This window comes from Scyliorhinus torazame, chromosome 18 (assembly GCF_047496885.1).
Source record: "Scyliorhinus torazame isolate Kashiwa2021f chromosome 18, sScyTor2.1, whole genome shotgun sequence".
NCBI lineage: Eukaryota > Metazoa > Chordata > Chondrichthyes > Carcharhiniformes > Scyliorhinidae > Scyliorhinus > Scyliorhinus torazame.
Genome location: NC_092724.1, coordinates 51,046,209 through 51,069,965, shown reverse-complemented (window position 1 = coordinate 51,069,965; position 23,757 = coordinate 51,046,209). Strand labels below are relative to the sequence as shown.

At 46.7% G+C, this 23,757-nt stretch overlaps 1 protein-coding gene across 4 annotated transcripts in view; it reads left to right on the top strand.

Annotated features, from left to right (window-relative positions):
* Positions 1-23,757, top strand: part of shdb (Src homology 2 domain containing transforming protein D, b) — a 348,493-nt gene that overhangs the window by 90,742 nt on the left and 233,994 nt on the right. For all 4 annotated transcript variants that reach the window (XM_072482747.1, XM_072482744.1, XM_072482746.1 and 1 more), the window contains exon 3: positions 6,354-6,483. In XM_072482747.1, coding sequence (XP_072338848.1) covers positions 6,354-6,483 — 130 coding nt within the window. The remainder of the gene's footprint in view (positions 1-6,353; positions 6,484-23,757) is intronic.

Genomic DNA, 23,757 nt, shown 5'->3' with positions numbered 1-23,757 from the left:
GATTTTCACAGTAACTTCATTGCAGTGTTAATGGAAGCCTACTTGTGACAATAAAAAAAAAACTCTTCTCACCTCACAGCCACATATGTGGACATAACTGCTAATGGGGAGTGGGCCTTCAGGCAACTCCTGTTCCTCAGTCCTATGATCTTAATATTTTGCTCCCTCTTACCCAACCCCAAATCTGAAACCAGTTGTGCTGCTGCTGAGCCCACCAGGCTCAAGCCACTGACGGGAAGTAGTCACCCACTCGTGACGTTTATTTCTTGGATATACCAGATGTAGATGTCAGTGCCTGAAAGTTTTCTGTGTCGGCACTGAGGTAAAGTGACCATAAAATTGCTAGACCGGTAGCAGTCCATTGTCGTAATTTCAATCCCTGGTGCACTTGGATCAGGGAGTAAGATAGGAAAACAGAACTTGTATTAAAATAGTGCCTTTCAAGTGCTTGACATCTAATTAAGAACTCTTTTGAAGTGTAATCAGTATTAAATCTAGGAAATGCGAGCAAATGCCAATCTCCAGTAAACAGCAATGTGTTAGCCATTTATAGGCTTATTGGCCAGGACACTGGAGAGGGATTCTCCACACTTCTTCAGAGCGTGAATTGCACACTTAGCTGAGACACCAGACAGGACCTTGGCTAATAAGGTCTCATCTGAAAGATGCAGCAGTCTCCAAGTACCGCACCATACAATGTTAAACTAGATCATCTGCTCGTAGCATCATTGAATGGTGTGGCACATAAGAAGGGCATGGCTCCATTGGGTCTACATCGTTTCTTTCGAACAGCAATCGAGTCGGTGTCAGTAGTCCTCTCTTTGTCACATGTTCCTGCAATTTCTTTCTCCTTCGAATGTTTCACCAAATTTCTTTTCAAGGCGACGATTGAATCTGTAAACGCCACCCTGTCAGTCAGTGAGTGTCCTTCAGCACACATGCTTCCAGAATGGGGCTTAAATGCACAACCTTCCAACTCAGTGGCGGGAGTGCTGACAACCGAACTATAGCTGATGCCACGAAGGATCCATAGAATTCCTACAGTGCAGAAGGAGGCCATTTGGCTCATCAAGTCTCCACCGACCCTCTGAAAGAACACCCTACCTAGGCTCACTCCCCCATCCTATCCCCATAACCCCAGCTAATCTGCACATTTCATAGAATTATTTCATAGAATTTACAGTGCAGAAGGAGGCCATTCGACCCATCGAGTCTACACCGGCTCTTGGAAAGAGCACCCTACCCAAGGTCAACACCTCCACCCTATCCCCATAACCTAGTAACCCCACCCAACACTAAGGGCAATTTTGGACACTAAGGGCAATTTATCATGACCAATCCACCTAACCTGCACATCTTTGGACTGTGGGAGGAAACCGGAGCACCCGGAGGAAACCCACGCACACACGGGGAGGATGTGCAGACTCCACACAGACAGTGACCCAAGCCGGAATCGAACCTGGGACCCTGGGGCTGTGAAGCAATTGTGCTATCCACAATGCTACCGTGCTGCCCCACAATGCTACCGTGCTGCCCCATCTTTGGACATTAAGGGGCAATTTGGACTGTGGGAGGAAATTGGAGCACCTGGAGGAAACACACGCAGATGTGGGGAGAACGTGTAAACTCCACACAGTTAGTCACCCAAGACTGGAATTGATACCAGGTCCCTGGCGCTGAGAGGCAACAGCACTAATCACTGTGCCGCCGTGGTGTCCCAAAAGGAGAAAAGCACGATAGAGTTCCTGTATCCTGTCCATATTAAGTCATCTCTCCAATAGAGTGGATATCAGGGATCGGGTTTAGCTGTGCAGGCTAAGTGAGTTATTGGAATGTCGGCTGTGCTATGCATCCTTACTCCAGTATGAGTCAGCACTTCAGAAAAGGAAGGGGGGGGAGATTCGAAGGGACCGGAGGCGAGAGGGCCAATTTATTCGAATGATACGCTTTGTTAACTTGAAATGCCAGAGCTTTTCAGATGTAGTTTTGTTGGATGTTGCAGTCTGTCACTCAGAATAATGTGTGTGCCTTTTATGTCTGAAACAGAAGGAGTGGAATATAAAGATACCTATTAACTATCGACAGAAGGTGTAGGGTGGAGTGTTGCTGTGGGGCTCTGCTGAAAGAAATATTACTTACAATATCCTCCTGCTCGTTGAATATGAGGATATCTGACAGACTGACATTGCAACTAAATAATCCTTCACTTTGTGTTCGTTCTGAGGGTTGCATTGTTCATGTGGTGCGCGAGTGGGGACAAGACATGGTGTCCATTCCTGATCTGAAGAAGATCCGCCAACCGTGAAATGGCCGAGTTGCAGCCTTCCCCATCAACTATTGTAAAAGTGTTCAGTTTAAAGGCTGCTGTTACATTATTAGCCTGTTGGCCAGCAGGACATCCCAGGCAGCTAGTCTTGGCAAACCCAACAGGTTGTTACCAACAGATTATTACCAGAGCCAAAGACCCAGGCATCAGGCGATGATGGAGCAAACGCCCTCCCAAATGCAGTTTCCAAGGACTTCTTACCAAACGGAGGGTTCAGAAATCAAAGTTACAAAGGCGATCATTTAACTGGTGAATTGAAGAATACTAGTCAACTAATGAATGTCAGTCTGTTCTTCTGTCTCTGCTGTTTTAACAGATATGTTGACCCATCTGGGGAAAGTACTGATAATTCAGAAACAAGTCACACCTTGTTCCATTTGTATTTACACTGTCCAGTGTGGGACTGAGCAGGTATAGGTTCCAGCTTCAAACACTGGCACGTGCAAAGTTAGCCCAACTTGGCTAAGTTGCCAGAAAATTGAGACAGTCGGCTGCTTTGCATCTAGAAAAAATAAATCGCTTGCATTAATATTGAATTGTTCGTGACCTCAGAATGTCCCAGCCGATGAGGTATGTTTGAAGTGTAGTCACTGTTGTAATGTACGACGCTCAATTCTGATTGCTTTCCTGCACTGGGCTCCATTGTTCTGCCTATCCCACACTGTTCAAAACCGCTACATGAATGGATAAATGTAACCCAATCTGCAGCATCATACAAACAATAGTTTTACATCCTGCTTGATTCTGAATGGAGAATAAAATGCAACAGCCTGTTAAACCAACACTGTACCCAATCCCGTTAACCTCCTGACAGACGGGGTAAGTTAAAATTGCTACCTTCATATCAAGATTCATGTGAACTAAGTCTGCTGGGTGCGAGGTATCAGAGGACATACATTAACAATATCCTAACCTGCGATATTATCTTTAGGCAGCAGCAGAAAAAAATCAGGAGGGAAGACGCATAAAATGGTCCTCAGAAGTTAGTCACACCTGACTCGTATTGGGAACCTGCCACATAAAGAAGGAGTTTGTTTGTGGAATTTGTTGTGTGTTGCCGATCAAATGATATTAGATTTCAATCTTTTAATAGGTGTTTTATCAATCATTTAAGAGCTTAATGGAGATTTAATTCACTTGTTTAAAATCCCAGTACACTAGCCTGGCATCTGCCTCTGGCAGAATACATCTCACGGTCTATCCCACAACAACAACAACATCCATTTATACCGCACAATTAACACAGAAAAAAAAATAATTCCAAGGGACTTCATAGAGACAGAAAAAAAAATGGAGACAAAGACAAAGAAGAGGATACTAAGGTGACCAAAAGCATTGAAGAGGATCTTAAAAGTGGTGAGGAAAGGGCGGTGCAGTGGTTAACGTTGCTGCCTCACCGCGCTGAGGTCCTGGGTTCGATCCCAGTCCTGGGTCACGTGTCCGTGTGAAGTTTGCACAATCTCCCCATGTCTGCGTGGGTCTCAGCCCAAAGATGTGCATGGTAGGTGGATTGGCCACGCTAAATTGCCCCTTAATTGGAAAAAAAAGATTTGGGCACTTTAAATTTATTTTTTTAATAAGTGGTGAGGAAGATGTGTTTCAGGAAGCATTTTCAGAGCAGAGCATGGAGCTTCGTTGAACTGGCAGTACCAGCACTGGTGGGGCAAAGGGAGGGGAAGATCCACAAAAGGCAAGAGTTAGAGAATTGGACAATTCTTGAGAGGGACTGGGTTCTGGGGCTCAGGGAAGTTAGAGAGGGGAAGGATATAAAGGCCTGGATGTGAGATTTAAATTTGAGGCATTGGAGAACAGGGGACCCTGCATGTCAGCAAGATCAGCGGTGACAGTTGAGTAAGGTTTGCTTCCAGGAAAGGATTCGTGCAGCAGAGATTTGGATGAACTTGTTTATGGCAGATGGGAAACCGGGCAGGAGAGCATTGGAACGGTTGTGACAGGATGTGGCTGAGGGTTTCAACAGAAGGCAGCTGAGGTAGATGATGATGCTGAGGTGAAGGCGAGCGGTCTTTGTGATAGGGAGAATATGGGGTTGGAAACACAGTTCAAGGTGGAATCGGATATGGAGATTTCATGCATTGTGGTTTGAGCTGAGACAATGGCCAGGATCAGTGTTGAATTAAATATGTTTGTGTTGGATCCAAAGACGATGGCTTCAGTCTTTCCAGTGTTAAACTGAAGAAAATTATGGTTTGTTAGATTAAGGACTGGATAGCAAGCGAGTAGTCTGACAACACAGTGTGACAATTGAATTGGATTGGTTTGTTGTCACGTGTGCCGAGGTACAGTGAAAAGTATTGTTCTGCGTGCAGCTCAGGCAGATCAATCCGTACATGAAAAGAAAATACATAATAGGGCAAACATAAAATACACAGTGTGAATACATAGACTCAGACATCGGGTGAAGCATACACAAGTGTAGTACTACTCAGTAGAGAAGATGTGTGAAGAGATCAGATCAGTCCATATGTCCATCAGTCCATAAGAGGGTCAGTTAGGAGCCTGGTAACAGTGGGGAAGGAGCTGTTTTTGAATCTGTTAGTGCGTGTTCTCAGACTTTCGTATCTCCTGCCCGAGGGAAGAAGTTGGAAGAGTGAGTAAGCCGTGTGGTAGGGGTCTTTGATTATGCTGTATTATATTTTGTCAGCATGTCGGAGCTGACCTCATGTTGGAAGAGAAAATAGTTCCTGCTCTGATTGCTACCCTGTGATCCCTGCAGCAGGAGAGGAGGAGATGTGTGTGTGTGTGTGTGTGTGTGTGCCTCTGCATGTGTTTCTGCCACAGGAGTGGGCTCAGTTGTAATACCAGTCAAGTTTACTGGTGCATACTGACAAGACCATTGGAAATGCAACAGATACAGAACAATTTCTAAATCCGTGGCTAATTATTAAATCTATGAATGGAAATCCAATGCAACAAATTACTTTGCATCAGTATTCAATTACAGTCCAAACCTAACAACTATATAATTCTTATCAAAGCATAACTGAATCTCTCTGTATTCTGCTCCACTCCTCAGCACATTGAATAACATCTGTCCAGCACTATCTCGTTATCATAGCAGATCCTTCTTATCCTTCACAAGTTCAGCATGAGTTAATTCAAGAAAAAGAGAGCTGCGGGGAGGCAAAGGACTCCCCCATTTTATACAATAAAGTTACAGCCTCAGCGTGATATTTCTGTGGTTTTTATTTTTCACAATCCTCAAATTCCTGGCAACGGTGACATCTTTGATTAAGATCTCACACCACTTTGGCAATTTCATTCACCTAACTGAAAGCATTTGCCTAACTGAAAGAGAGCGTCCCTAGAGGCATGGCACACGATTGTGAGACTCGCTTGAAGGCCATCTGGATCTGGGAAGCCACAGTAGTTTTCTGGGGCCGCCAGCTACAACGCAAAGTTCCAGCCTGTGGCATTCATCAGGAGCTGCCCTAGGGCACACAGATATGTTCTTCGTAACTTATGCGGCCGGAGAGACCTAACAGAAAGGGCGAACCTCGGAGGACATCTCCATTTTAAAAGGGCCCGTAAGGAAATGTAAAAAAAAACACAGTCACAGTGAATCTATTTTTATTTCTGTAACAAGAATGAAAATGCCCCCGCCCCAGAGTTTCTTGCCTCTTTTAAAACAAAAACTCCCTTGATGGCGCTGTTTAATGCGTCCCCCAAAGCTATGTTGCGCTGTAGGTTGAATCTCTACTGAGCTGTGTTAATTGACATTAGCTGGCATGGCAGTAAGGCTATTGTGATTGGCCCCGTGCTCCCTACCTGTCAATCCAGGTTTCACTTTTGATTCCAATGTTGAATGATTGGGATGAGCAGTGATGTCTCATCATAGTAAAATAGACCGCTGCCACTCAGCATTCACCCATGAAGAATGACCACCTAGATAGGGTCTCGGGAGTTATGTTGGACCCAAACCCTGAAAAAAAGGGAGAGGGGAAGCTTGCTGGGCAACGGCCATTGTGTAACATGTTGAATCACTCACCAATATGTTTTCCCTATCCAGAACCTGGCTGATGACGATTATTCCGACCCATTTGATATCCGACATGAATCCAAAGGAGAGACGAAAGACGAAGAAGAAGTTGAGAACAATGGCTACATGGAACCGTACGAAGCACAGAGAGTTATAGCAGGTGGGTCTAATACATATTCTGAGCTTAATCGACGAAAAGCCAGAGAGAGGTTTACACAGCAAGCTGGAGTCTGTTGGGAGCACTACTTTTAATCTGTGGGTCGAGGGTTTAAGTTCCTGTTTGGCCACTGCTTCGAATAGAGAAGCTAAGATTTACTCCTTAAAGCAGAGAAGGTCAAGGGGAGATTTACTAGGGGTTTTCTCAATTCTGAGGGGTTTTGATAGTTTTTACGCAGAGAATTGTGATGTCGAATTGTTGCTAACTTTCTCCTTGGTTCAATTGCTCTGTTTTATTACCTTTGCTCTCGAGTCAGCAGGTATCTTTATGATAACGCCACGAGATTCAAGTCCGAGTAATGATCAATGACCCAATATACCGATTAGTAAGATTCAAATCAAAGCACATTTATTATACACAGTAGTTGCTACTCATGCACAAATTCTACGTCTAAGCTACTTCTACAACTAACAGGCCTATACTTAACTTCGAACTGGCCCACCAGGTCAGGGGAACAAATGGCCTTTCGTTCGGGTTCTGAGTCTGTGGGATTAGAAGTTGGTACGGATTGGTAGCTAGGCGCACCTATCTCGTAGCGAGCGTTGAATTAAGACTTATTTTGTTCGGTGGTCACTGCACCGGTCACGGTCAATGTTGGTTCGTGTTGCTGGGTGACCCGGGCAGGACGAAGAGGGGGCTGAAGAGAGAGCGATTTGAACTTGGGGCTTAACTCTTATAGTCCCCAGGGGCTTCCCGCCTTTCGGGGCGGACCCTGTACCTGGTCCCAAGTGATTGGACCTTGTCCCAATCGCTTGGTTCGATTTTCTCCAATACTGGAGCGGTTCCCTGATCGATGGCCAGTCTTGATGTGCTCGTTCACCTCCTTTGTGTTGGCTCCTGCTGGCGCCGAGGAGTCTGGCTTTGCTTTGTGTGTCCAAAATGTTGCGTATTGTTCCCGGGGGTTGCTCATCAGTATGCAGATGGCTGCTCCTTTGTTATGCTGATGGTCGCTGGTATCGATGTTGTCTGGCCTTTGCAGAGGTAAATACACAGCAAACCTGCAGCTACTGGTTTCTGTCTATGTTGGCTGACTTTCCCATCAGCCTTTGCCGTTCGCCATTTTAAATCGGGAGCTGGCCAATTTAGGTGGCTACAGAATGGACCGCATGAAATTGTGTTAACTGCAGATCTGATAACTTAAAAAGGAAAGATTTGAAGGGCTATAAGGGACAGGATGAGGAGTGGGTGTCAGCGCATGCTGGGTGGGCCAAATAGCCCTTTCTTGTGCGATATTATTCTATGATCCTGTATGCAGAAGCTGCATTGATGAACTATCATCATATTAAGACGGGGAATAGGGTTAGAGAATATATTGGCATTTGGAAATTAAATTGATTTCTTTCCGGGTGCTCTAATTGAGACTCTTTGTTAAAGATTACAAATCTTCTCGATGTCATGAATAATCAATTATAAGCATTGCCTTGGCAGCTTGAATTGCATTCTAGGAATCAGGCAGCATCCATGTACTTCCTGAATTCTGATAGCACGACCCCCTGCCCATCTGTAGCTTTACACAATAGGCAGCATTGAGCTGCCAATCAATGCAAAGTGATAAGGAAGGCAAAGTAATTGCTAACCTTTTCAATACCTGTCACAAAATATTTTTCAAGCCTGTTCTTTGTGACCTCACATATGAATGGAAGAGTTTTTTAAATTTAAAATGCTCTCCATTCATGATGCACGTTGCAGGCCATGTGTAATGCAGCCTGTTCGTATTCCATCGCTTCTCAATTTATGCTGTCTTTCCTACCCCATGCAGAGTTTGTATGTTGTTCTTTGCCCGTTCATCTAGATTTTACCTACATTTCAGCTGGACCATACAATTCATTTTGTTTACATTAAAATACCCAATTCTTTTTTTCCAATTAAGGGGCAATTTAGCGTGGCCAATCCACCAACCCTGTACATCTTTGGGTTGTGGGGGTGAGACCCACGCAGGCACGGGGAGAATGTGCAAACTCCACATGGACAGTGACCCGGAGCAGGGATCGAACTCGGGTCCTCGGCACCGTGAGGCAACAGCACGCTACCATGCCGCACGGACTGAACAATTGAGGCTATTTAATTTTTTTAAAACTTAGAGTGCCCAATTATTTTTTTTCAATTAAGGGCCAATTTAGCGTGGCCAATCCATCTACCCTGGACATCTTTGGGTTGTGAGGGCGAACCCCACGTAAACACGGGGAGAACATGCAAACTCCACACGACAGTGACCTAGATCTGGGTGTGGTGATATACATCACTAAGTACACAAAGGATTAATGTACATACACTACACCTAGCTAGACATTAGAGGGAACACCAGAGACATGACACCCAGACAGTCAACCAATAGGTCAGTAAGATAGGACACGACCAATGGGCATTCACTATGCACATAGAGGTGACACTACCACAGGAGGGCATTACACCAACCCATATAAAAGGACACATCACACATGCTCAGTCTCTTTCCAGTGGAGACACTCAGTGTGTACACAGGGTTAATTTGCAACACATCACTCCCACCACGTGGCTTGTAGCAGACTGGTTAGTCAATCTGAGTAGCTATATCAGGATTAACAGTAGAGTCGAATCCAAGTAGGAGAATTGTTGATAGTTTAATAAACGTGTTAAAGCTATCTCCAAGTCTGACCCTTCCTTTGTCAGAGTGCACATCAACGAAGCAGCTTATGCTACGACAAGAGCATAACAAAACACTGGGATCGAACCTGGGATCTCGGCGCTGTGAGGCAGCACTGCTAACCACTGCGCCGCCGTGCTACCCTTGAGTCTATTTAATTATCTGTAAAACGCATCAGAACATTTTGAGGATGTGACAGCTGCTGCATAAATGCAAGTTCTGTCTTTCTTAACTAAAGAGACCATTAGTTGTCAGTCAGGGTAACTGGAAAGACCGTAGAACTTTTTCAACGCCCTGAGCAAATTCACACATTTTACTCCGAGATTCCCTGTTGCAGTCGAGTGCCATTATCAATACCATTGGTTTTCACAGGAAGGTGGACATCATTGCACAGTATGATCTCCAAAATCCCCTTAATCCCATGTCCTACAAATGAAATCTGATTCAATAATTCATCATAAACTAGTGGTTCTGTCCATAAACACTGTCGTATGGTAATGGATTGATATATTGTGGGGTTTTCTGAGCTTCTGAACTAATTCTGAGCAGATTATCCTGAAGTGATTTGTGTTATTGTACCAGTATTAAGTTCAAATCATGTTGTATTAAATCCTGGCAGTGTTTAGTACTGGGATCTGTCACAAAGTATTGCTTGCTGTCTTCCTATCCTTTAACTATGAGCTTAATTGTTTTTTAATGACTCCTGGAAATACTTACCACCAATCGTTGAAGCCAAGCGGTATCCAAACTACTGGAAAATCTACCACTTGTTATTTAACTGCACTCAAAATCAACCAATTACTGTCACTATGAAGAGTCAAATCTGGGGCATGATCTGAAAATGTCAGTGGATAAATATAGAATATTCCTAAAATACCAAGTATGGCAAAAGCCTCTTTATGCATGAATTGGGAGGCCAAGAGAGAGGCGGAGATAATTAAAACCACTTTAGAAAATAAAATCAACTGCTGACCTTTTTAATATTGACACCCACACAAGAGCGCCTCAACTTTAATCCTACCTTTAACATAATAAGTCCTCTTTCGCAAATCATGGTAGAATTTGAACCTGGAAAGCTTGGCAATTATTTTTCTTTTCAATCGTTAGCCTCCAGCTGCAATGTTAATGTCAGCATGACTCTCCTTTCAGCAAACTCATCCTCCAATTCGGCAAGTTTATGGGTTCAAGCCCAGACCAGGGTTTTGAAGCCATAATCCAGGCTGGCACTCCCCTGGAACACATGGGGAGTGCTGCATTGCCAGAAGTGCCAATTTCAGTCAAGACATTGAACCACAGTCCAATTTGTCCACTTAGTTCAATCCCAAGACAGAATTTGAAGAGGATTCATAGATAGAATCATAGAATCCCTACAGTGCAGAAAGAGGCCATTCGGCCCATCAAATATGCACCAACCCTATGAAAGACCACCCTACCTCAGCCCAATCGCCCACCTTGTAATCTCACCTTAAGGGGCAATTTAGCTTGACGAATGCACCTAACCTGCACATCTTTGGACTGTGGGAGGAAACCGGAGCACCCGGAGGAAACCCAAGCAGATACAGGGAGAATGTACAAATTCCACACACAGTCACCCGAGGCCAGAATCAAACCCGGTGCTATCCACAGTGCAACCGTGCACTGGTATCTTAACCAACGTTCTGCCTCAACTAACTTCAGTGTTAAAAGATTCACAGCTTTTTGCTTGTGTCCTTTTGTGCAAGCAATGGCTACCATGTTTGCTCACTTAACTGTCTCAATGCACTTCAGAATTATTTTATTGTGTGAAGTCCGTTGTGCCATTTTAACTTGATAACATGCAAATAGAATAATTAAACCCTTGTCAGCTAATAAGGAAAAGGAACCATCAATTCACATCATGTCACTGTTCATCACTGGGAGTTCATCACTGGTGAAGTTGAATGGCAGATATGTTCATCTCTGGGTTCGCTTGAGCTATGGAAAACAGGCAGCCACCTCTGGGTACTGTTCGCCTTCCAATGACTGCAAAACTCAAAATCAAGGACAGAGAGCTGTAGCTAATGACAATGATAAAAAAGGATTAGCTTTTGGAGGAAAACAGAGAGGCAGCAGACAGTCTCATTGGTCTTTGATACTCTCAGGTCAAGGGCCAGCTATACAGAGATGTACATATTTGGTCAAACAGGGTGATTATCAGTTGGTAGATCCTTCTGACATGCCTATGGCAGGTGGTAAGAGCAGGAGAGTTTCCCGCAGAAGACAATAGCAAACCCTTGCAGTATCTTGCCAAGCATACCAATGGACCTGCCACAGAGGTCCATGGTTGCCAGTGCCCTTTCATGGTTTGGAACCTGAAGAGGGAGAATATCATGGAGGGTGTACAATATTTGTGTTATTACAGGAGTGTCCATTTTGTCCAAGGTAGCACATAGTATATACTGCTTCAGTTAGATTATAACAGTACACAGCGCCTCCATTATATTGTACATCCGCCATGGTAGAACTGGAAAACCCTGACCATTTTCTCTCTTAGATTACAGAACGTGTATTGCCTTTTATGATTCATGGTAACCTATGAAGGAAGGACTGGAATATAAAGGGGATAATACTAAAGGAAGCTCATGTTCAGTATCCAGCGCCATTCTGGCCAGATTTGAAATCAGATAATATAACTTTGAATCAATCCCAACCTTTTAATTGGCACCAACCGTCTCTCTATAACCATTTTCACTCTGACGCTTGCTTAATTCTGGAGACTGCAGTCTATGTAGCAGTATTTCAAGTTTGCAGCACTAATTCTGGCCATCCTATCCCAGTTACAGGTTTGTCAGGGTCCAACAATTCTTGGCACAATTTAGCCAAAAAAGGGCCTCAGAGACCTTGGGCAAGCGCCGTTTGGTACTGGTCCCTACAAATGCGGGCCAGATGGAATGGCACACATGGGGGTTTCCAAGGGGACTTAAGGCCCCCAGCTGCATACCCTTTGGGCAGGGTGATGCCCAGGCACTGTTGGTGCCACCTGGGTACCCTGGAAGTGCCAGCATGGCACCTTGGCAGTCCCACATGGGTGCCAACCTGGTGCTGCCAAGGTGTCCAGGTGGCACTGCCAAGTGGCACTACCTAGGCGCCAAGCTGGCATTTTCTGCACACGTGCAATTGGGTAAGGGTTGCCAGGTTTGAGTGTTGGAGGGGGACCTGGGGACCCTCCCATATTGCGTTCGGCTGGGGGGCGGGGTTGGGGATAGCAAACAAACAAAATTAGGCAGCGTGGTAGCATAGTAGTTAGCACTGTGGCTTCACAGCCCCAGGGTCCCAGGTTCAATTCCCTGCTGGATCACTATCTGTGCGGAGTCTGCAGGTTCTCCCCATGTCTGCGTGGGTTTCCTCCGGGTGCTCCTGTTTCCTCCCACAGTCCAAAGACGTGCAGGTTAGGTGGACTGGCCATGCTAAATTGCCCTTAGTGTCCAAAAATGTTAGATGGGGTTATTGGGTTAAGGGGATATGGTTGAAGTGAGGGCTTAAGTGGGTCGGTGCATACTCGATGGGCCGAATGGCTTCCTGCACTGTATGTTCTGTGTTCTATGTTCAATAGGTTTCTAAGTGTGTCGTGAGCGGGAACTGCCATGAGCTTCCTGATGCTCGGACTGGCGAGGCCATCACCGCTATAAAATGTTAATTCGACCACTTAACGAGGCCCCACCGGCTTCACGCCGCAAATGATGGTACCGCCGGCTGATTTGTCGAGACCGCACTCGTCAGCCCCCCTGCTAACAAGTGAGAGCAGCACTTAAACTGATCCTGCACAGCCAGCCAACCCCACTCAGCTCACAGCCAGGCCAAGGAGGAGACCAGCACCATGATTCGGGGATGCTGACCTGGCCAGACGGGATGCCTTGTTCCCCCAAGGGTCTCGGAGGGCAGCAGGGCAGCCAGTGCCGCCTGGGAGGAAATGGCAGCAGCAGTGAGCTCGGGAAGTGTCACCAGGAGGACCAACACCCAGTGCCGTAAGACGATCAACAACGGGCCGCAAGGGTGGGCTGGCACCAGATACCCGATTTTCCTCCCAGCCCCTGCCTCTCCCCGAGAATGCGCCTGGCACCGTCCCCGCCCAGCACCGTTCCGTGCCCCGGCCCACCCATGTCCAGCAGTGTCATCTACACTGCCCCCCCCCCCCACATACACCCCAACAACCCCCCCCCCCACACACACAAACACACACATATACAACACATACAACACACATACACCCCAACCCCGCCCACCTCCATGATGAATGATGCATGTGGCTCACGATACTGCCTTTGTGTCCTCGCAGGTGAAGTTGGGCCACAACAGGCGGGAAGGGCTCAGATGGACAGCACCGTGCCAGACATCAGAGTCCTCGTCCCTTGCGAGAGACGGGCACTGGGGTCGCGGGGGAGGCCAGGGACAGATCTTTCACCGACAGAGTGGTTAGCGTGTGGTGCAAAGGTTAGGATCCACTGGCTCCCACCCTGATGACCTGTCACACGTGAGTTGTTAATGCCACATAGACTAACCCATCCCTCCCACTGACCACATGTTCATTTTTTTTAAAATTTAGAGTCCCCAGTTCATTTTTTCTAATGAAGGGACAATTTTGCGTGTCCAATTCACCTATCCTGAACATCTTTGGGTTGTGGGGGCGCAACCCACACAAACACGTGGAGAATGTGCAAACTCCACACGGACAGTGACCCAGAGCCGGGATCGAATCCGGGACCTCGGCGCCGTGAGGCTGCAGTGCTAACCCACTGCGCCACCGTGCTGCCCCTATGTCCATTCTCTTGGAGGATCCTCATCCGGCAGTGCTGGCCCATCCGGGATGGTTCCCCCATCCCACCTTCTCCCATGAGAACACCTTGGAGGGGAGCTCCGAGGCACTACCGTATTCATGGCACAACTATCATTCCCACCCTCCACCAGCGCAGAGGCACACACCTTGGTTAGTGACAGTAGTGGACAGGCATCTGGGGCACACTCTGGTGAGCACCGCACAGTTGCCGATGCACATCAGATGGAGACAGGAATGCCCAGGCGTGACAGCACGCGGAGGTCTGCTGGATCCCAGGAACCAGCTGGGTCCCAGTCAGATGCTGAGCCTCTGGACCAGATTTATCCGAAGCTGATGCAAACACTAGGATGGGCCCCATGAGATTCAGAGGGGGGTGTCAGCGACACTCAAGCAGGTTCGTAGCCAATTGGAGGAGCCCCAGAGGCTACGGGCGCAGGAGATGGCGCTGGCAAAGTGTGGCACTGAGGCCAACACTGTTAGACTGGCGGCCGAAATGGAGAGCCGGGTGCACGATGTCAGCAGCATGAGTAGTGGTTTCCAAGGCATGGCTCAGTCGGTGACTGCTGTGGCTGAGCGCCTTGACAGCATGTCCCAGTTGCTGGAGGACGTGAAGCATTACCAGGTGGACCTTGATGAATTGCTGCTGGGCAGTCCCAGTCCCATGTGGGCATAGTGGAGGCATTGCGGAGAATGTCCCAGTCACAGGTGGGCATCGCGTGATGATGGCGCCCACCAGCTCCCCTGAGCACCCACCTGACAACAGCACGTCTCCGAGTCAGCATCCGGAAGAGGGTGGCATGGCGAGGTACGTGCTGCCGACAAGTGGCTCGGGACCCTCCGACTCCAGGGCCCCCAGAGGATGCCCGCCAGGGGCATCGAAGTCCACGGGATGCGGTAGGCAGCATGCTGCCTCCACCTCTGATATGCATCCTGGGGACACACATAGGTGCAGCGGTAGCAATGGTAGAGCACGGCAGGCTAAGGTTGAGGATCACTAAGAGGGACTTGCGGGGGGGGCTAGGGGGTAAGGGGGTGAATGTGCATCGGGGTGGCACCATCGGGAGTTTGGGGCAGTTGGGGACAGACTTACAGCATTTTATAAAGTTGACCTAGATCAATATGACGCCTCTGGTACTTTCTCCACAATGCAGGCCGAGCATCAATCCCATACCCCAGCTCCCCGGCCATAGAGGTCCTGGATGCATCTGCCCTCTTCCCCCGTGCACACCACATGCAGGTGATGGGTGTGACCGAGCACTCAGCAGACTGGCAAGGCTACATGCTGCATGGCACATCTACCCACGGGGATCCACTTGGGATCTGTGAAGTGCTCACTTACATACGATTGCCAGTTTCCAATTAGCGAAAGCCTTCAGTCGCGTGGCCAGAGGCCACTGCGGTCAGTGGGAGTTATGCATGGTCACTGGGGCAGACAGCCAGGAGCTGGGGTTGCCCCCGGAACGGGAACACATGGTCCAGGGGTTGACATGTCGGATTCACGGGTGCTGAGACACCCATGATCCCCACAAACCCCCACCCCAGCTGAGGCCATGGGCAGCCACCTCCTCTGCTCCGCAACCCCCCCCCCCCCCCCTGATGTCAGCCTACCCTGCCTGAGGCTGCCTCCGCCCCGGGAGCTCCTCCACCCCTCTGGCTCCTTGCCCAGCAGCAAAGATGGCTACTCACCTCCTTCAGTCCCCACAGCAACCCTTCCGCCAGCTTCATGCTAAAAGTGTTATTAATCATTGCCCACCTGATCACTTGCTGGGGACGTGGTTAGATCACGGGAGGCCGTTAGATAGGGGGTCACTCCTGTTAATTGTATGGAGAATGGACTTCAGTGGTGATTATTGGTTTCTCGCCACGCTATGGCAGCTTTCTGATTTTGCCAACGGGAGCGGGCCGGTTAGATCGTAAACAGATCAGCGCCCAGCACGGTTCTCGATTTTGGCCTCTCTCCTGATTTAGCAGCCTCGTCGCGCTCTCGCTGAAGCGTGAAGCGGCCATTAAACCGCGCTCTCTGTCTCCAAATTAGTCCAAAGTCAGGGTGCCAATTTTGAGATGCCAATTTGGTGGAATCTGAACTAAGCAGGTCCCAGGTGATAAACTGGTTAACTTTGGGTAACAATAGTTTGGATTTTTGCTCGAGTAGAAAGTGGAGACAAATTCTCTGTAACTGGGACCCATGTATTCCAATGGTTCAAGTTGTCCAGAGCTCTCTTTGCTCTCGAACAACCCGTTCGTTCTTTCTGTTTTTATGTGCGTCTCTCCCACTGTTGCTACAAATTGAGAGAATCCATTTCATATTGATAGGAAATGTATTCACACTGCTCAGCGGGAGGAGGATGAACCTGCTCAGTGATTTGTGGTGATTTGAGCTTGCTTTCTTTGTTAGAGGACCAGCACTAACAAGCTGGACTGTACGCTCTCATACTGTGTTACACTGCCGGATTCTGTGCTGTATCATTGTCCATCCATAATACATAGAAATTCTTGGATTTGCACACTTTTTTAAATATTATAAATGCCTATGTCCACAGTTATAATGGAAACTATTCATGCAAACACTGGTGGGTAAAATTAATTTCATCGTGACCAGTTTACATAGGCAGATTTTATTATTAATGTGGACATAAGAATTAATAATCAAAATATATCAAGGGGAAGACAGCAAGTATGACTTTAATACGGGGATTGAATTATATCTGCATACTCTGGTCCACTGCCTTTCGGCCTATGCCAACCTAAAGGTTGCACCCGGGTGAGATCCCTAGCTAATATTTTAACTCCCTGCCTGACACCAAAGAAAGAGCTCCTCAGAAAAGACTGACTAACCCTCCTTTGACTGAATTCAACTTCTACAACATCCAGTAATTAGATATTATGACAGGACGTGTCCCAAGATTTTTCAGGCAAGAGAGAGAGGATTGGCCAACTCTGACTGGACATTGCTTCTCGGCCTTTTGGCTAAGATGAGCACGGGATCAGGTGTAATGCCTGGATCTGGTATGTCTCTCTTGTGGGGACCATGAATTGGATTCAATTTGAATTGGTTTTTGGAGCAGGCAAGGAGCTAGATTAGGGGTTTGCCCCTGTCCACATGCTGAGCTATGGCTTTGTAACTCTGATAAAGTAATAAAAATAAACTCTGGCTGGACAGAGTCCAGGAGATGTCTGTGAGAGTAATATCACAGAAAGCTAACAGTGCCGCTCAAGCGGGTGAATTACTTCACTGGCCTAGCAGTTTCGCTCCCGCCCCGCCATCTCACCCCACTTCCCTTGGCCGCTCTCCCAGGTTTGGTTCTTTTGACACGTTATTCTATTTTTGGTTTCTCCTATCCCACCCCTTCAACAATCACACTGGGGTCTTTAAAATATTTAATTCTGGCTTCCAACACGAGTTGTGTTGAAAGTCCCAAGAAAATATATTAAAAAAACAGAACATTAAAAATTTGTAATCTCTACAGTGGTGCACGTGAAACTGGACCCAGGCCCTCGGGAGGCCATATTCGGGGTGTCGAACCAGCCGGGGTTGGAAACGGGTGCAGAGGCATATGTTGTAGCCTTCGCCTCGTTGATCGCCTGAAGGCGGATCCTGTTGGGGTGAAGATCAACCTCTCCACCCTGTGCCCTGGCGTGGCAGGGGGACCTGCTGGAATTCTTGACACTTGAGAAGGTCAAATTTGAACTGAGGGGAAGGATGGAGGGGTTCTACAATCCATGGGCGTTATTCATTGTGCACTTTCAAAAATTGGATTACATCGAACATTAGAGAGGGGGGGCGGGGGAGGGGGCGGGGGGCAGAGTTGGAGGGAGGGGGACTGTATGTGTTAATGGTGATTCTGGATGATTCCTGATTCCTTTTTGTTATTTGTTCATGTTAACATGCGGGCTAATGTTTGGGGGTTTGGTGAGAGGATGGGGTTGTTGTTATTGATATGGGGATTGACATTGTATTCATTACTGATTATTGTTTATTGTTGAGTGTAAATTTGGGAGAAAATGTGAAAAAGGAGAATAAAAATATTTTTTGAAAAACATTAAAAATTTGTTGACATACCCGTCCACTGTCTCCTCAAGGTTGAAGTAACAGGCGCGAACCTTAACAACAGCATGGTGGCACAGTGGTTAGCACTGTTGCCTCACAGCACCACGGACCCGGGTTCAAGTCCGGCCTTCACTGACTGTGGAGTTTGAACATTCTCCCCTTATCTGCATGGGTTTCCTCTGGGTGCTCCGGTTTCCTCCCACAGTCAAAAGGTTTGCAAATTAGGTGGAATGGCCATGCTAAATTGCCCCCTTAGTAGCCAAAGGTTAGGTGGGGTTATTGGGCAATGGGGATCAGGTGGTGGAGTGAGGTGAGATGGGATACCCTTTCAGAGGGTCAGTGCAGACTTGATGGGCTGAATGGCTTCCTGCTGCACTGTAGGGATTCTATGACTGCTACAGACACAGTAAAGGCCCAGGATTTAAGCGGGGCCTAGCTCACCATTCCCCGCTTCATCACTGAAATTTCACTCTGAGCCTAGCGTCCGAAAGGCTGAACATTTTTGTCAACAAAATGAATGCAATGAAGTTGCTAAATCATCAGCTTTGCTGATTACAGTCTTATGACAAGTGACGCTTTCAGGCCTCTTGAATCAATATAATTTTTATAGCCTAGCAGCAGCGCTCCCTCCCAGGGCTTTTCTTTCAACTGCATTTAGAGGTCGACTTGAGGCTCAAACAGTGCCAGCAGGAAAAAAAACACAGATAGTGGCAGCAATGACATTCTCGAGTGCAATGTGTGTGTGCAGTCACGTTTGTTCCGCTCTAAGTCATCACACTGCACTTGTGAAACTTCAGCGTCGTTCACGAATGGACTGTGGCTAGGAAATATAAATTAGAGAATGGAATCACAGACTTATTGGTTTAAAATCTCCCTAATTTGCTTTTTTGAAGAGTACCCAATTCATTTTTTCCAATTAAGGGGCAATATAGCGTGTTCAATCCACCTAACCTGCACATCTTTGTGTTGTGGGGCGAAACCCACGCAAACACGGGGCGAATGTGCAAACTCCACACTGGGACAGTGGCCCAGAGCTAGGATCGAACCTGGGACCTCGGCGCCGTGAGGCTGCCATGGTAACCACTGAGCCACCATGCTGACCCTCCCGATTGCTTTTAATAGCTGCTGAGAGATTGATGGCAAGTCCGGTAGTCTCCTGGTCATTCCGGGTACATTGGCAACCCTACCAACGAGCCATGAAGGAAACAATTTGGAGAGTTGCTGTGCGCTCGATTGAAGAGATTGATCTCACGCAAGTTCAGAGACAGAGAGAGAGGGTTAATTCCATAGATTAGGCCCAAGGTGGCTGGAAGCTCTACCTTTGATAGAATGTTGTAAGGAGCCGCGGGACACACAAAATGACAGCGACAGAAGAATGGAGCATTTCTCGGGTTGGAAGAGGTTTCAGAGATAGTGAGGCATTGCCTTGAAAGAGCTTATAGTGTTTTGAATTTTAGGCATTTAGGGGATGGAGGTGAAAGAAGCTAATGTGATTTAAGATACATGTGGCAAAGTTTGGATAGCTTGTTACCTTGCATCAATAAAAGACTCATTAGTCTCAGTTGGATGTTAACCCCAGGTTCACCAAAGTGGAAGGCTAAGCTTCTAAAGAAGTTTAGACATCTGCTTTTTTACTTTGCATTCTTTGTTTTGAGTCTCTCTGTTGGCCAGGTTTCCTGGGGTGATGCGCCGTAGCACTCACATACCCCTAAGGCTGGTTGATAGCTCAGATTGTTTGGATGGGTGATTGCCGACAGACCATTCCACCCAATGCATCATTTTGGGCCTTTTTGATTACAAATATTCAGCCTGACTTGCCTTCTTACTCCTAACCTAACACATTAACACACTCCTGGAATTTGAACTCTGCTGTCATAGCCTAGTTAAGCTTTGTACATTCCTTTGAGGTGAAGAGGAAGGGTCGAGTCGAGGGTAAAGTATATAAAGAGAGCTATAAACTATTGTATATTTTGGTTAAGAGATTCTGGCCAGGGCCTTTGGTGCAGGGTGAAGTATGCCATGAGGCACCACACCTAAGGAAGGAGATTTTGACCTTGGAAGGAGTGCAACGTAGGTTTACAAAAATGATACCTGGATTACAGGGGTTGAGTTATGCCAATTACACCTGTTTTCGCTAGAATTGAGAAGGTTGTGATCTGGCCAAAGTATTCAAGATATCAACAGGGAAAGAAAGGATAGATCAAGATAAACTACTTGCACTGGTTAGAGATTCTAAAACTAGAGGGATAGTCTAAAAATTAGGGCTAAACCATTCAGAGGAGATGATGGGAAGAACCTCTTCACTGAAAGGATGGTAGAGATTCAGAACTCTCTCTTACAAACAGCAGTTGAAGTTAGAACAGTTAATATTAAATCTGAGATAGATTTTTGTTGAGCAAAGATCTTAAGGGATATGGGCCAAAGGCCCATGGAGTTAAGTCACAGATCAGCCATAATCTCATTCACCTGAGGACTGAGCAGTGCTCCAAAAGCTAGTGATTTGAAACAAACCTGTTGGACTTTAACCTGGTGTTGGAAGACTTCTTACTGTGCTCACCCCAGTCCAACGCCGGCATCGCCACATCATAGAACATAGAACATAGAAAATACAGCACAGAACAGGCCCTTCGGCCCACGATGTTGTGCCGAACCTTTGTCCTAGATTAATCATAGATTATCATTGAATTTACAGTGCAGAAGGAGGCCATTCGGCCCTTTGAGTCTGCACCGGCTCTTGGAAAGAGCACCATACCCAAACTCAACACCTCCACCCAGCACCAAGGGCAATTTGGACATTAAGGGCAATTTATCATTGGCCAATTCACCTAACCCGCACATCTTTGGACTGTGGGAGGAAACCGGAGCACCCGGAGGAAACCCACGCAGACACGGGGAGGACGTGCAGACTCCGCACAGACAATGACCCAAGCCGGAATCGAACCTGGGACCATGGAGCTGTGAAGCAATTGCGCTATCCACAATGCTACCGTGCTGCCCTTAAGAACAAATAAATCTACACTATACCATTTTACCGTCATCCATGTACCTATCCAATAGCTACCTATCCAATGGCTACATCATGGCTATCATTGAATGGTGATACAGGCTCATTGTCCTAAATGGCCTACTCCCGTTCCTGTGTTCCTATGTTTCTTATGTAATGTGCTTTCTTTGTGTTACCAAGACTGATTGGCTATAGGCGCATTGTGGACACTGGTTTGGCAGGAAAGTTGAAAGAGGGTCTGTTCAGTGTCTATTTTGTGCATTTTTTCTCAATCAAATTGGGCAAGGCTTAATCTGCGAGCTCAAACTAGCATCTGCAGCCCTGCTAAATATTTCACAATACATAGGCAGACGTCTGCCGTTGTGTTCCACAATCAATTATAAATGTACATTTGTCTTATCCTGAAGCACTATAGTTGTCATCTAATATGATCATGACTAAGAATGGTGCATTAATGTGCAGTTGTACCACTGTATCATTAAACTGCTGAGCATAGTGTCTCCTCTTTGTGTATAACAAGATACAAATTGTCATATCACTCTTGTCTTCCCCTTTCCCCTTGCATTGTATTTTCCCTTTCACAGGCCACCAATCAATAGGTGCTGTTACATGACAGTGGTGTAGCTGACAGTAGACAGTCCATTTCTCTTTCTCCACACTCCTCCAAGTAGACAAACTATCTGCAAACATGAAGACGCTTTGATGTTTGGCGCTTCTGTCATCCACATCACAGGAACATATCATCCACATGCCATCAGCCATCTTCCCCCTCCAACTAAGACTGGTTCCGTAATAATTATTGATCTCACAAATGTGAGTCTGTATGAACCTATCATTGGAGTAAGGGTGCTTGTTCTACATTGACCTTAGGAAATGATAATGGGGACAAACATCTGTGTGCCGCAAACTGCTGTGATCTGGAATGTGGTGGTAACAGGCTCCTTCAAAGGAGAGTTGGATGTATTTGAAAAGGGAAAAATATAAATCAGGGTTACAGGGAAAGAGCAAGGGGAGAATGGGCAAATGAGAGTAATTAGCTTCTCCAAAGGACTGACATATGGACGGAAAAGGTTCCTTTGTCGCACGATTCAGTGGCTCACATGTCTTCTAATTTAATAAAATGTCCAAAGGTACCTTGGTCCCGTGGCGCAGTGATTCGCACTGGGTCTGCGGCGCTGAGGACCCGGGTTCGAATTCCAACCCTGGGTCACTGTCCGTGTGGAGTTTGCACATTCTCCCCGTGTCTGCATGGGTTTCACCCCCACAACCCAAAAGATGTGCAGGTTAGGTGGATTGGCCATGCTAAACTGCCCCTTAATTGGAAATAAAAATAATTGGGTACTCTAAATTTAAAAACAAAAATTGCCTTGGTCCCAGAGTGTGGTGATGTGCATGTGCACATCAATGTATATAGTTGTCGGTATGACCTCTGACCAGCAGGTGGCGATAGAGATATACCATGTGACTCAAGAGATTCGGCAGTTGGTAGTAAGTCATACTGGAGGACAGTTGCACTGGAAGTAGCTCCAGGGGAATTCACTGAATTAATTTACTTTGTGGCCATTTGTATCGTAGTTCTTTAGTTATCTTTCCACGTGTTCATCTTGTTAATAAAACTATCCTACTAGTCAAAGAACTCGATGTTCTGTGTGCATCTGTACTACAACCACACCACAGAACATAACACAGAGATGTCTCTGTGAACATGGTGGAAGAGGCGTTTTCTGCGTCAACAGGTTGCCTCTGAGGTGCACAGACCAGGAACCTCCATCTTGGTGCAATGTTAACTGGCCGGACCTGAGGTAATGGTAGGGGGTCGCTACAATTAACAATATGCAGCCCTGGCTCAGAAAGAAGATATTTGGCCCAGGTTCCCAGTGGAGAGTGAATAGCACTCAGTGAGTAATCAATATCTTCAAACGACGAGGGGAAGAAATTTGAAGAGAATAAAATTATCGCATTCCATCAGCCGGATCCTATTGGTTTTCATGCTAATGATACTTTATTGATCTCCAGCTGGGCTGCCGACTTTCTCTCATGTTTTACACCCACTCATGTGCAAAAAATATAATTAATTCAAGATCTCAAACCTCAGACTGTTTTAAAAGGAACCTTGATAGCATGTGGAGAGAGATTTTAACTGTAAAAGGCTCCCCTGTGCAATGTTTAATATTTTTTATTGCTTGGATTTTAAATGGAAATAGAGTCCAGCATTGATTAAAGAAAAGCTCTCGGTCGCAGTGTGCCATCTCCAGTAATTTATTCATCTTTATTTGATTCTCAAGTAGAACCTCATTTCAAAATGGATGAGCAATTCCCAAATCATCCTAGCCGGGGCGGGGGGCGGGGGGTGGGGGGGGGGGGGGGGGGAAGCAGGCTGGTGAATTCCTCCTCTTAACAATTGTTGGGAAAACGACATGGTGAGTGCAAAGCAAGAATTCCTAGGACTCCTTTATATTTAAGGAATGGTTTTATAGTATAGCCTGAGGCTGCTTTTAGTGTGAAATCCAATCCTTTTAAAGCTCTTCTATGTTAGAAGAGTGAAGTTGACAGCAAGCACACAGTTCGTCTACAGTCAGGTTAGCTAGAGAACAGATATGAGGCAGCTTTGGTCAATCTGGCAATAAAGATGGACACGCAGGGGCAGCACGGTGGCGCAGTGGTTAGCACTGCTGCCTCACGGCCCCGAGGTCCCAGGTTCGATCCCGGCTCTGGGTCATTGTCCGTGTGGGGTTTGCACATTCTCCCTG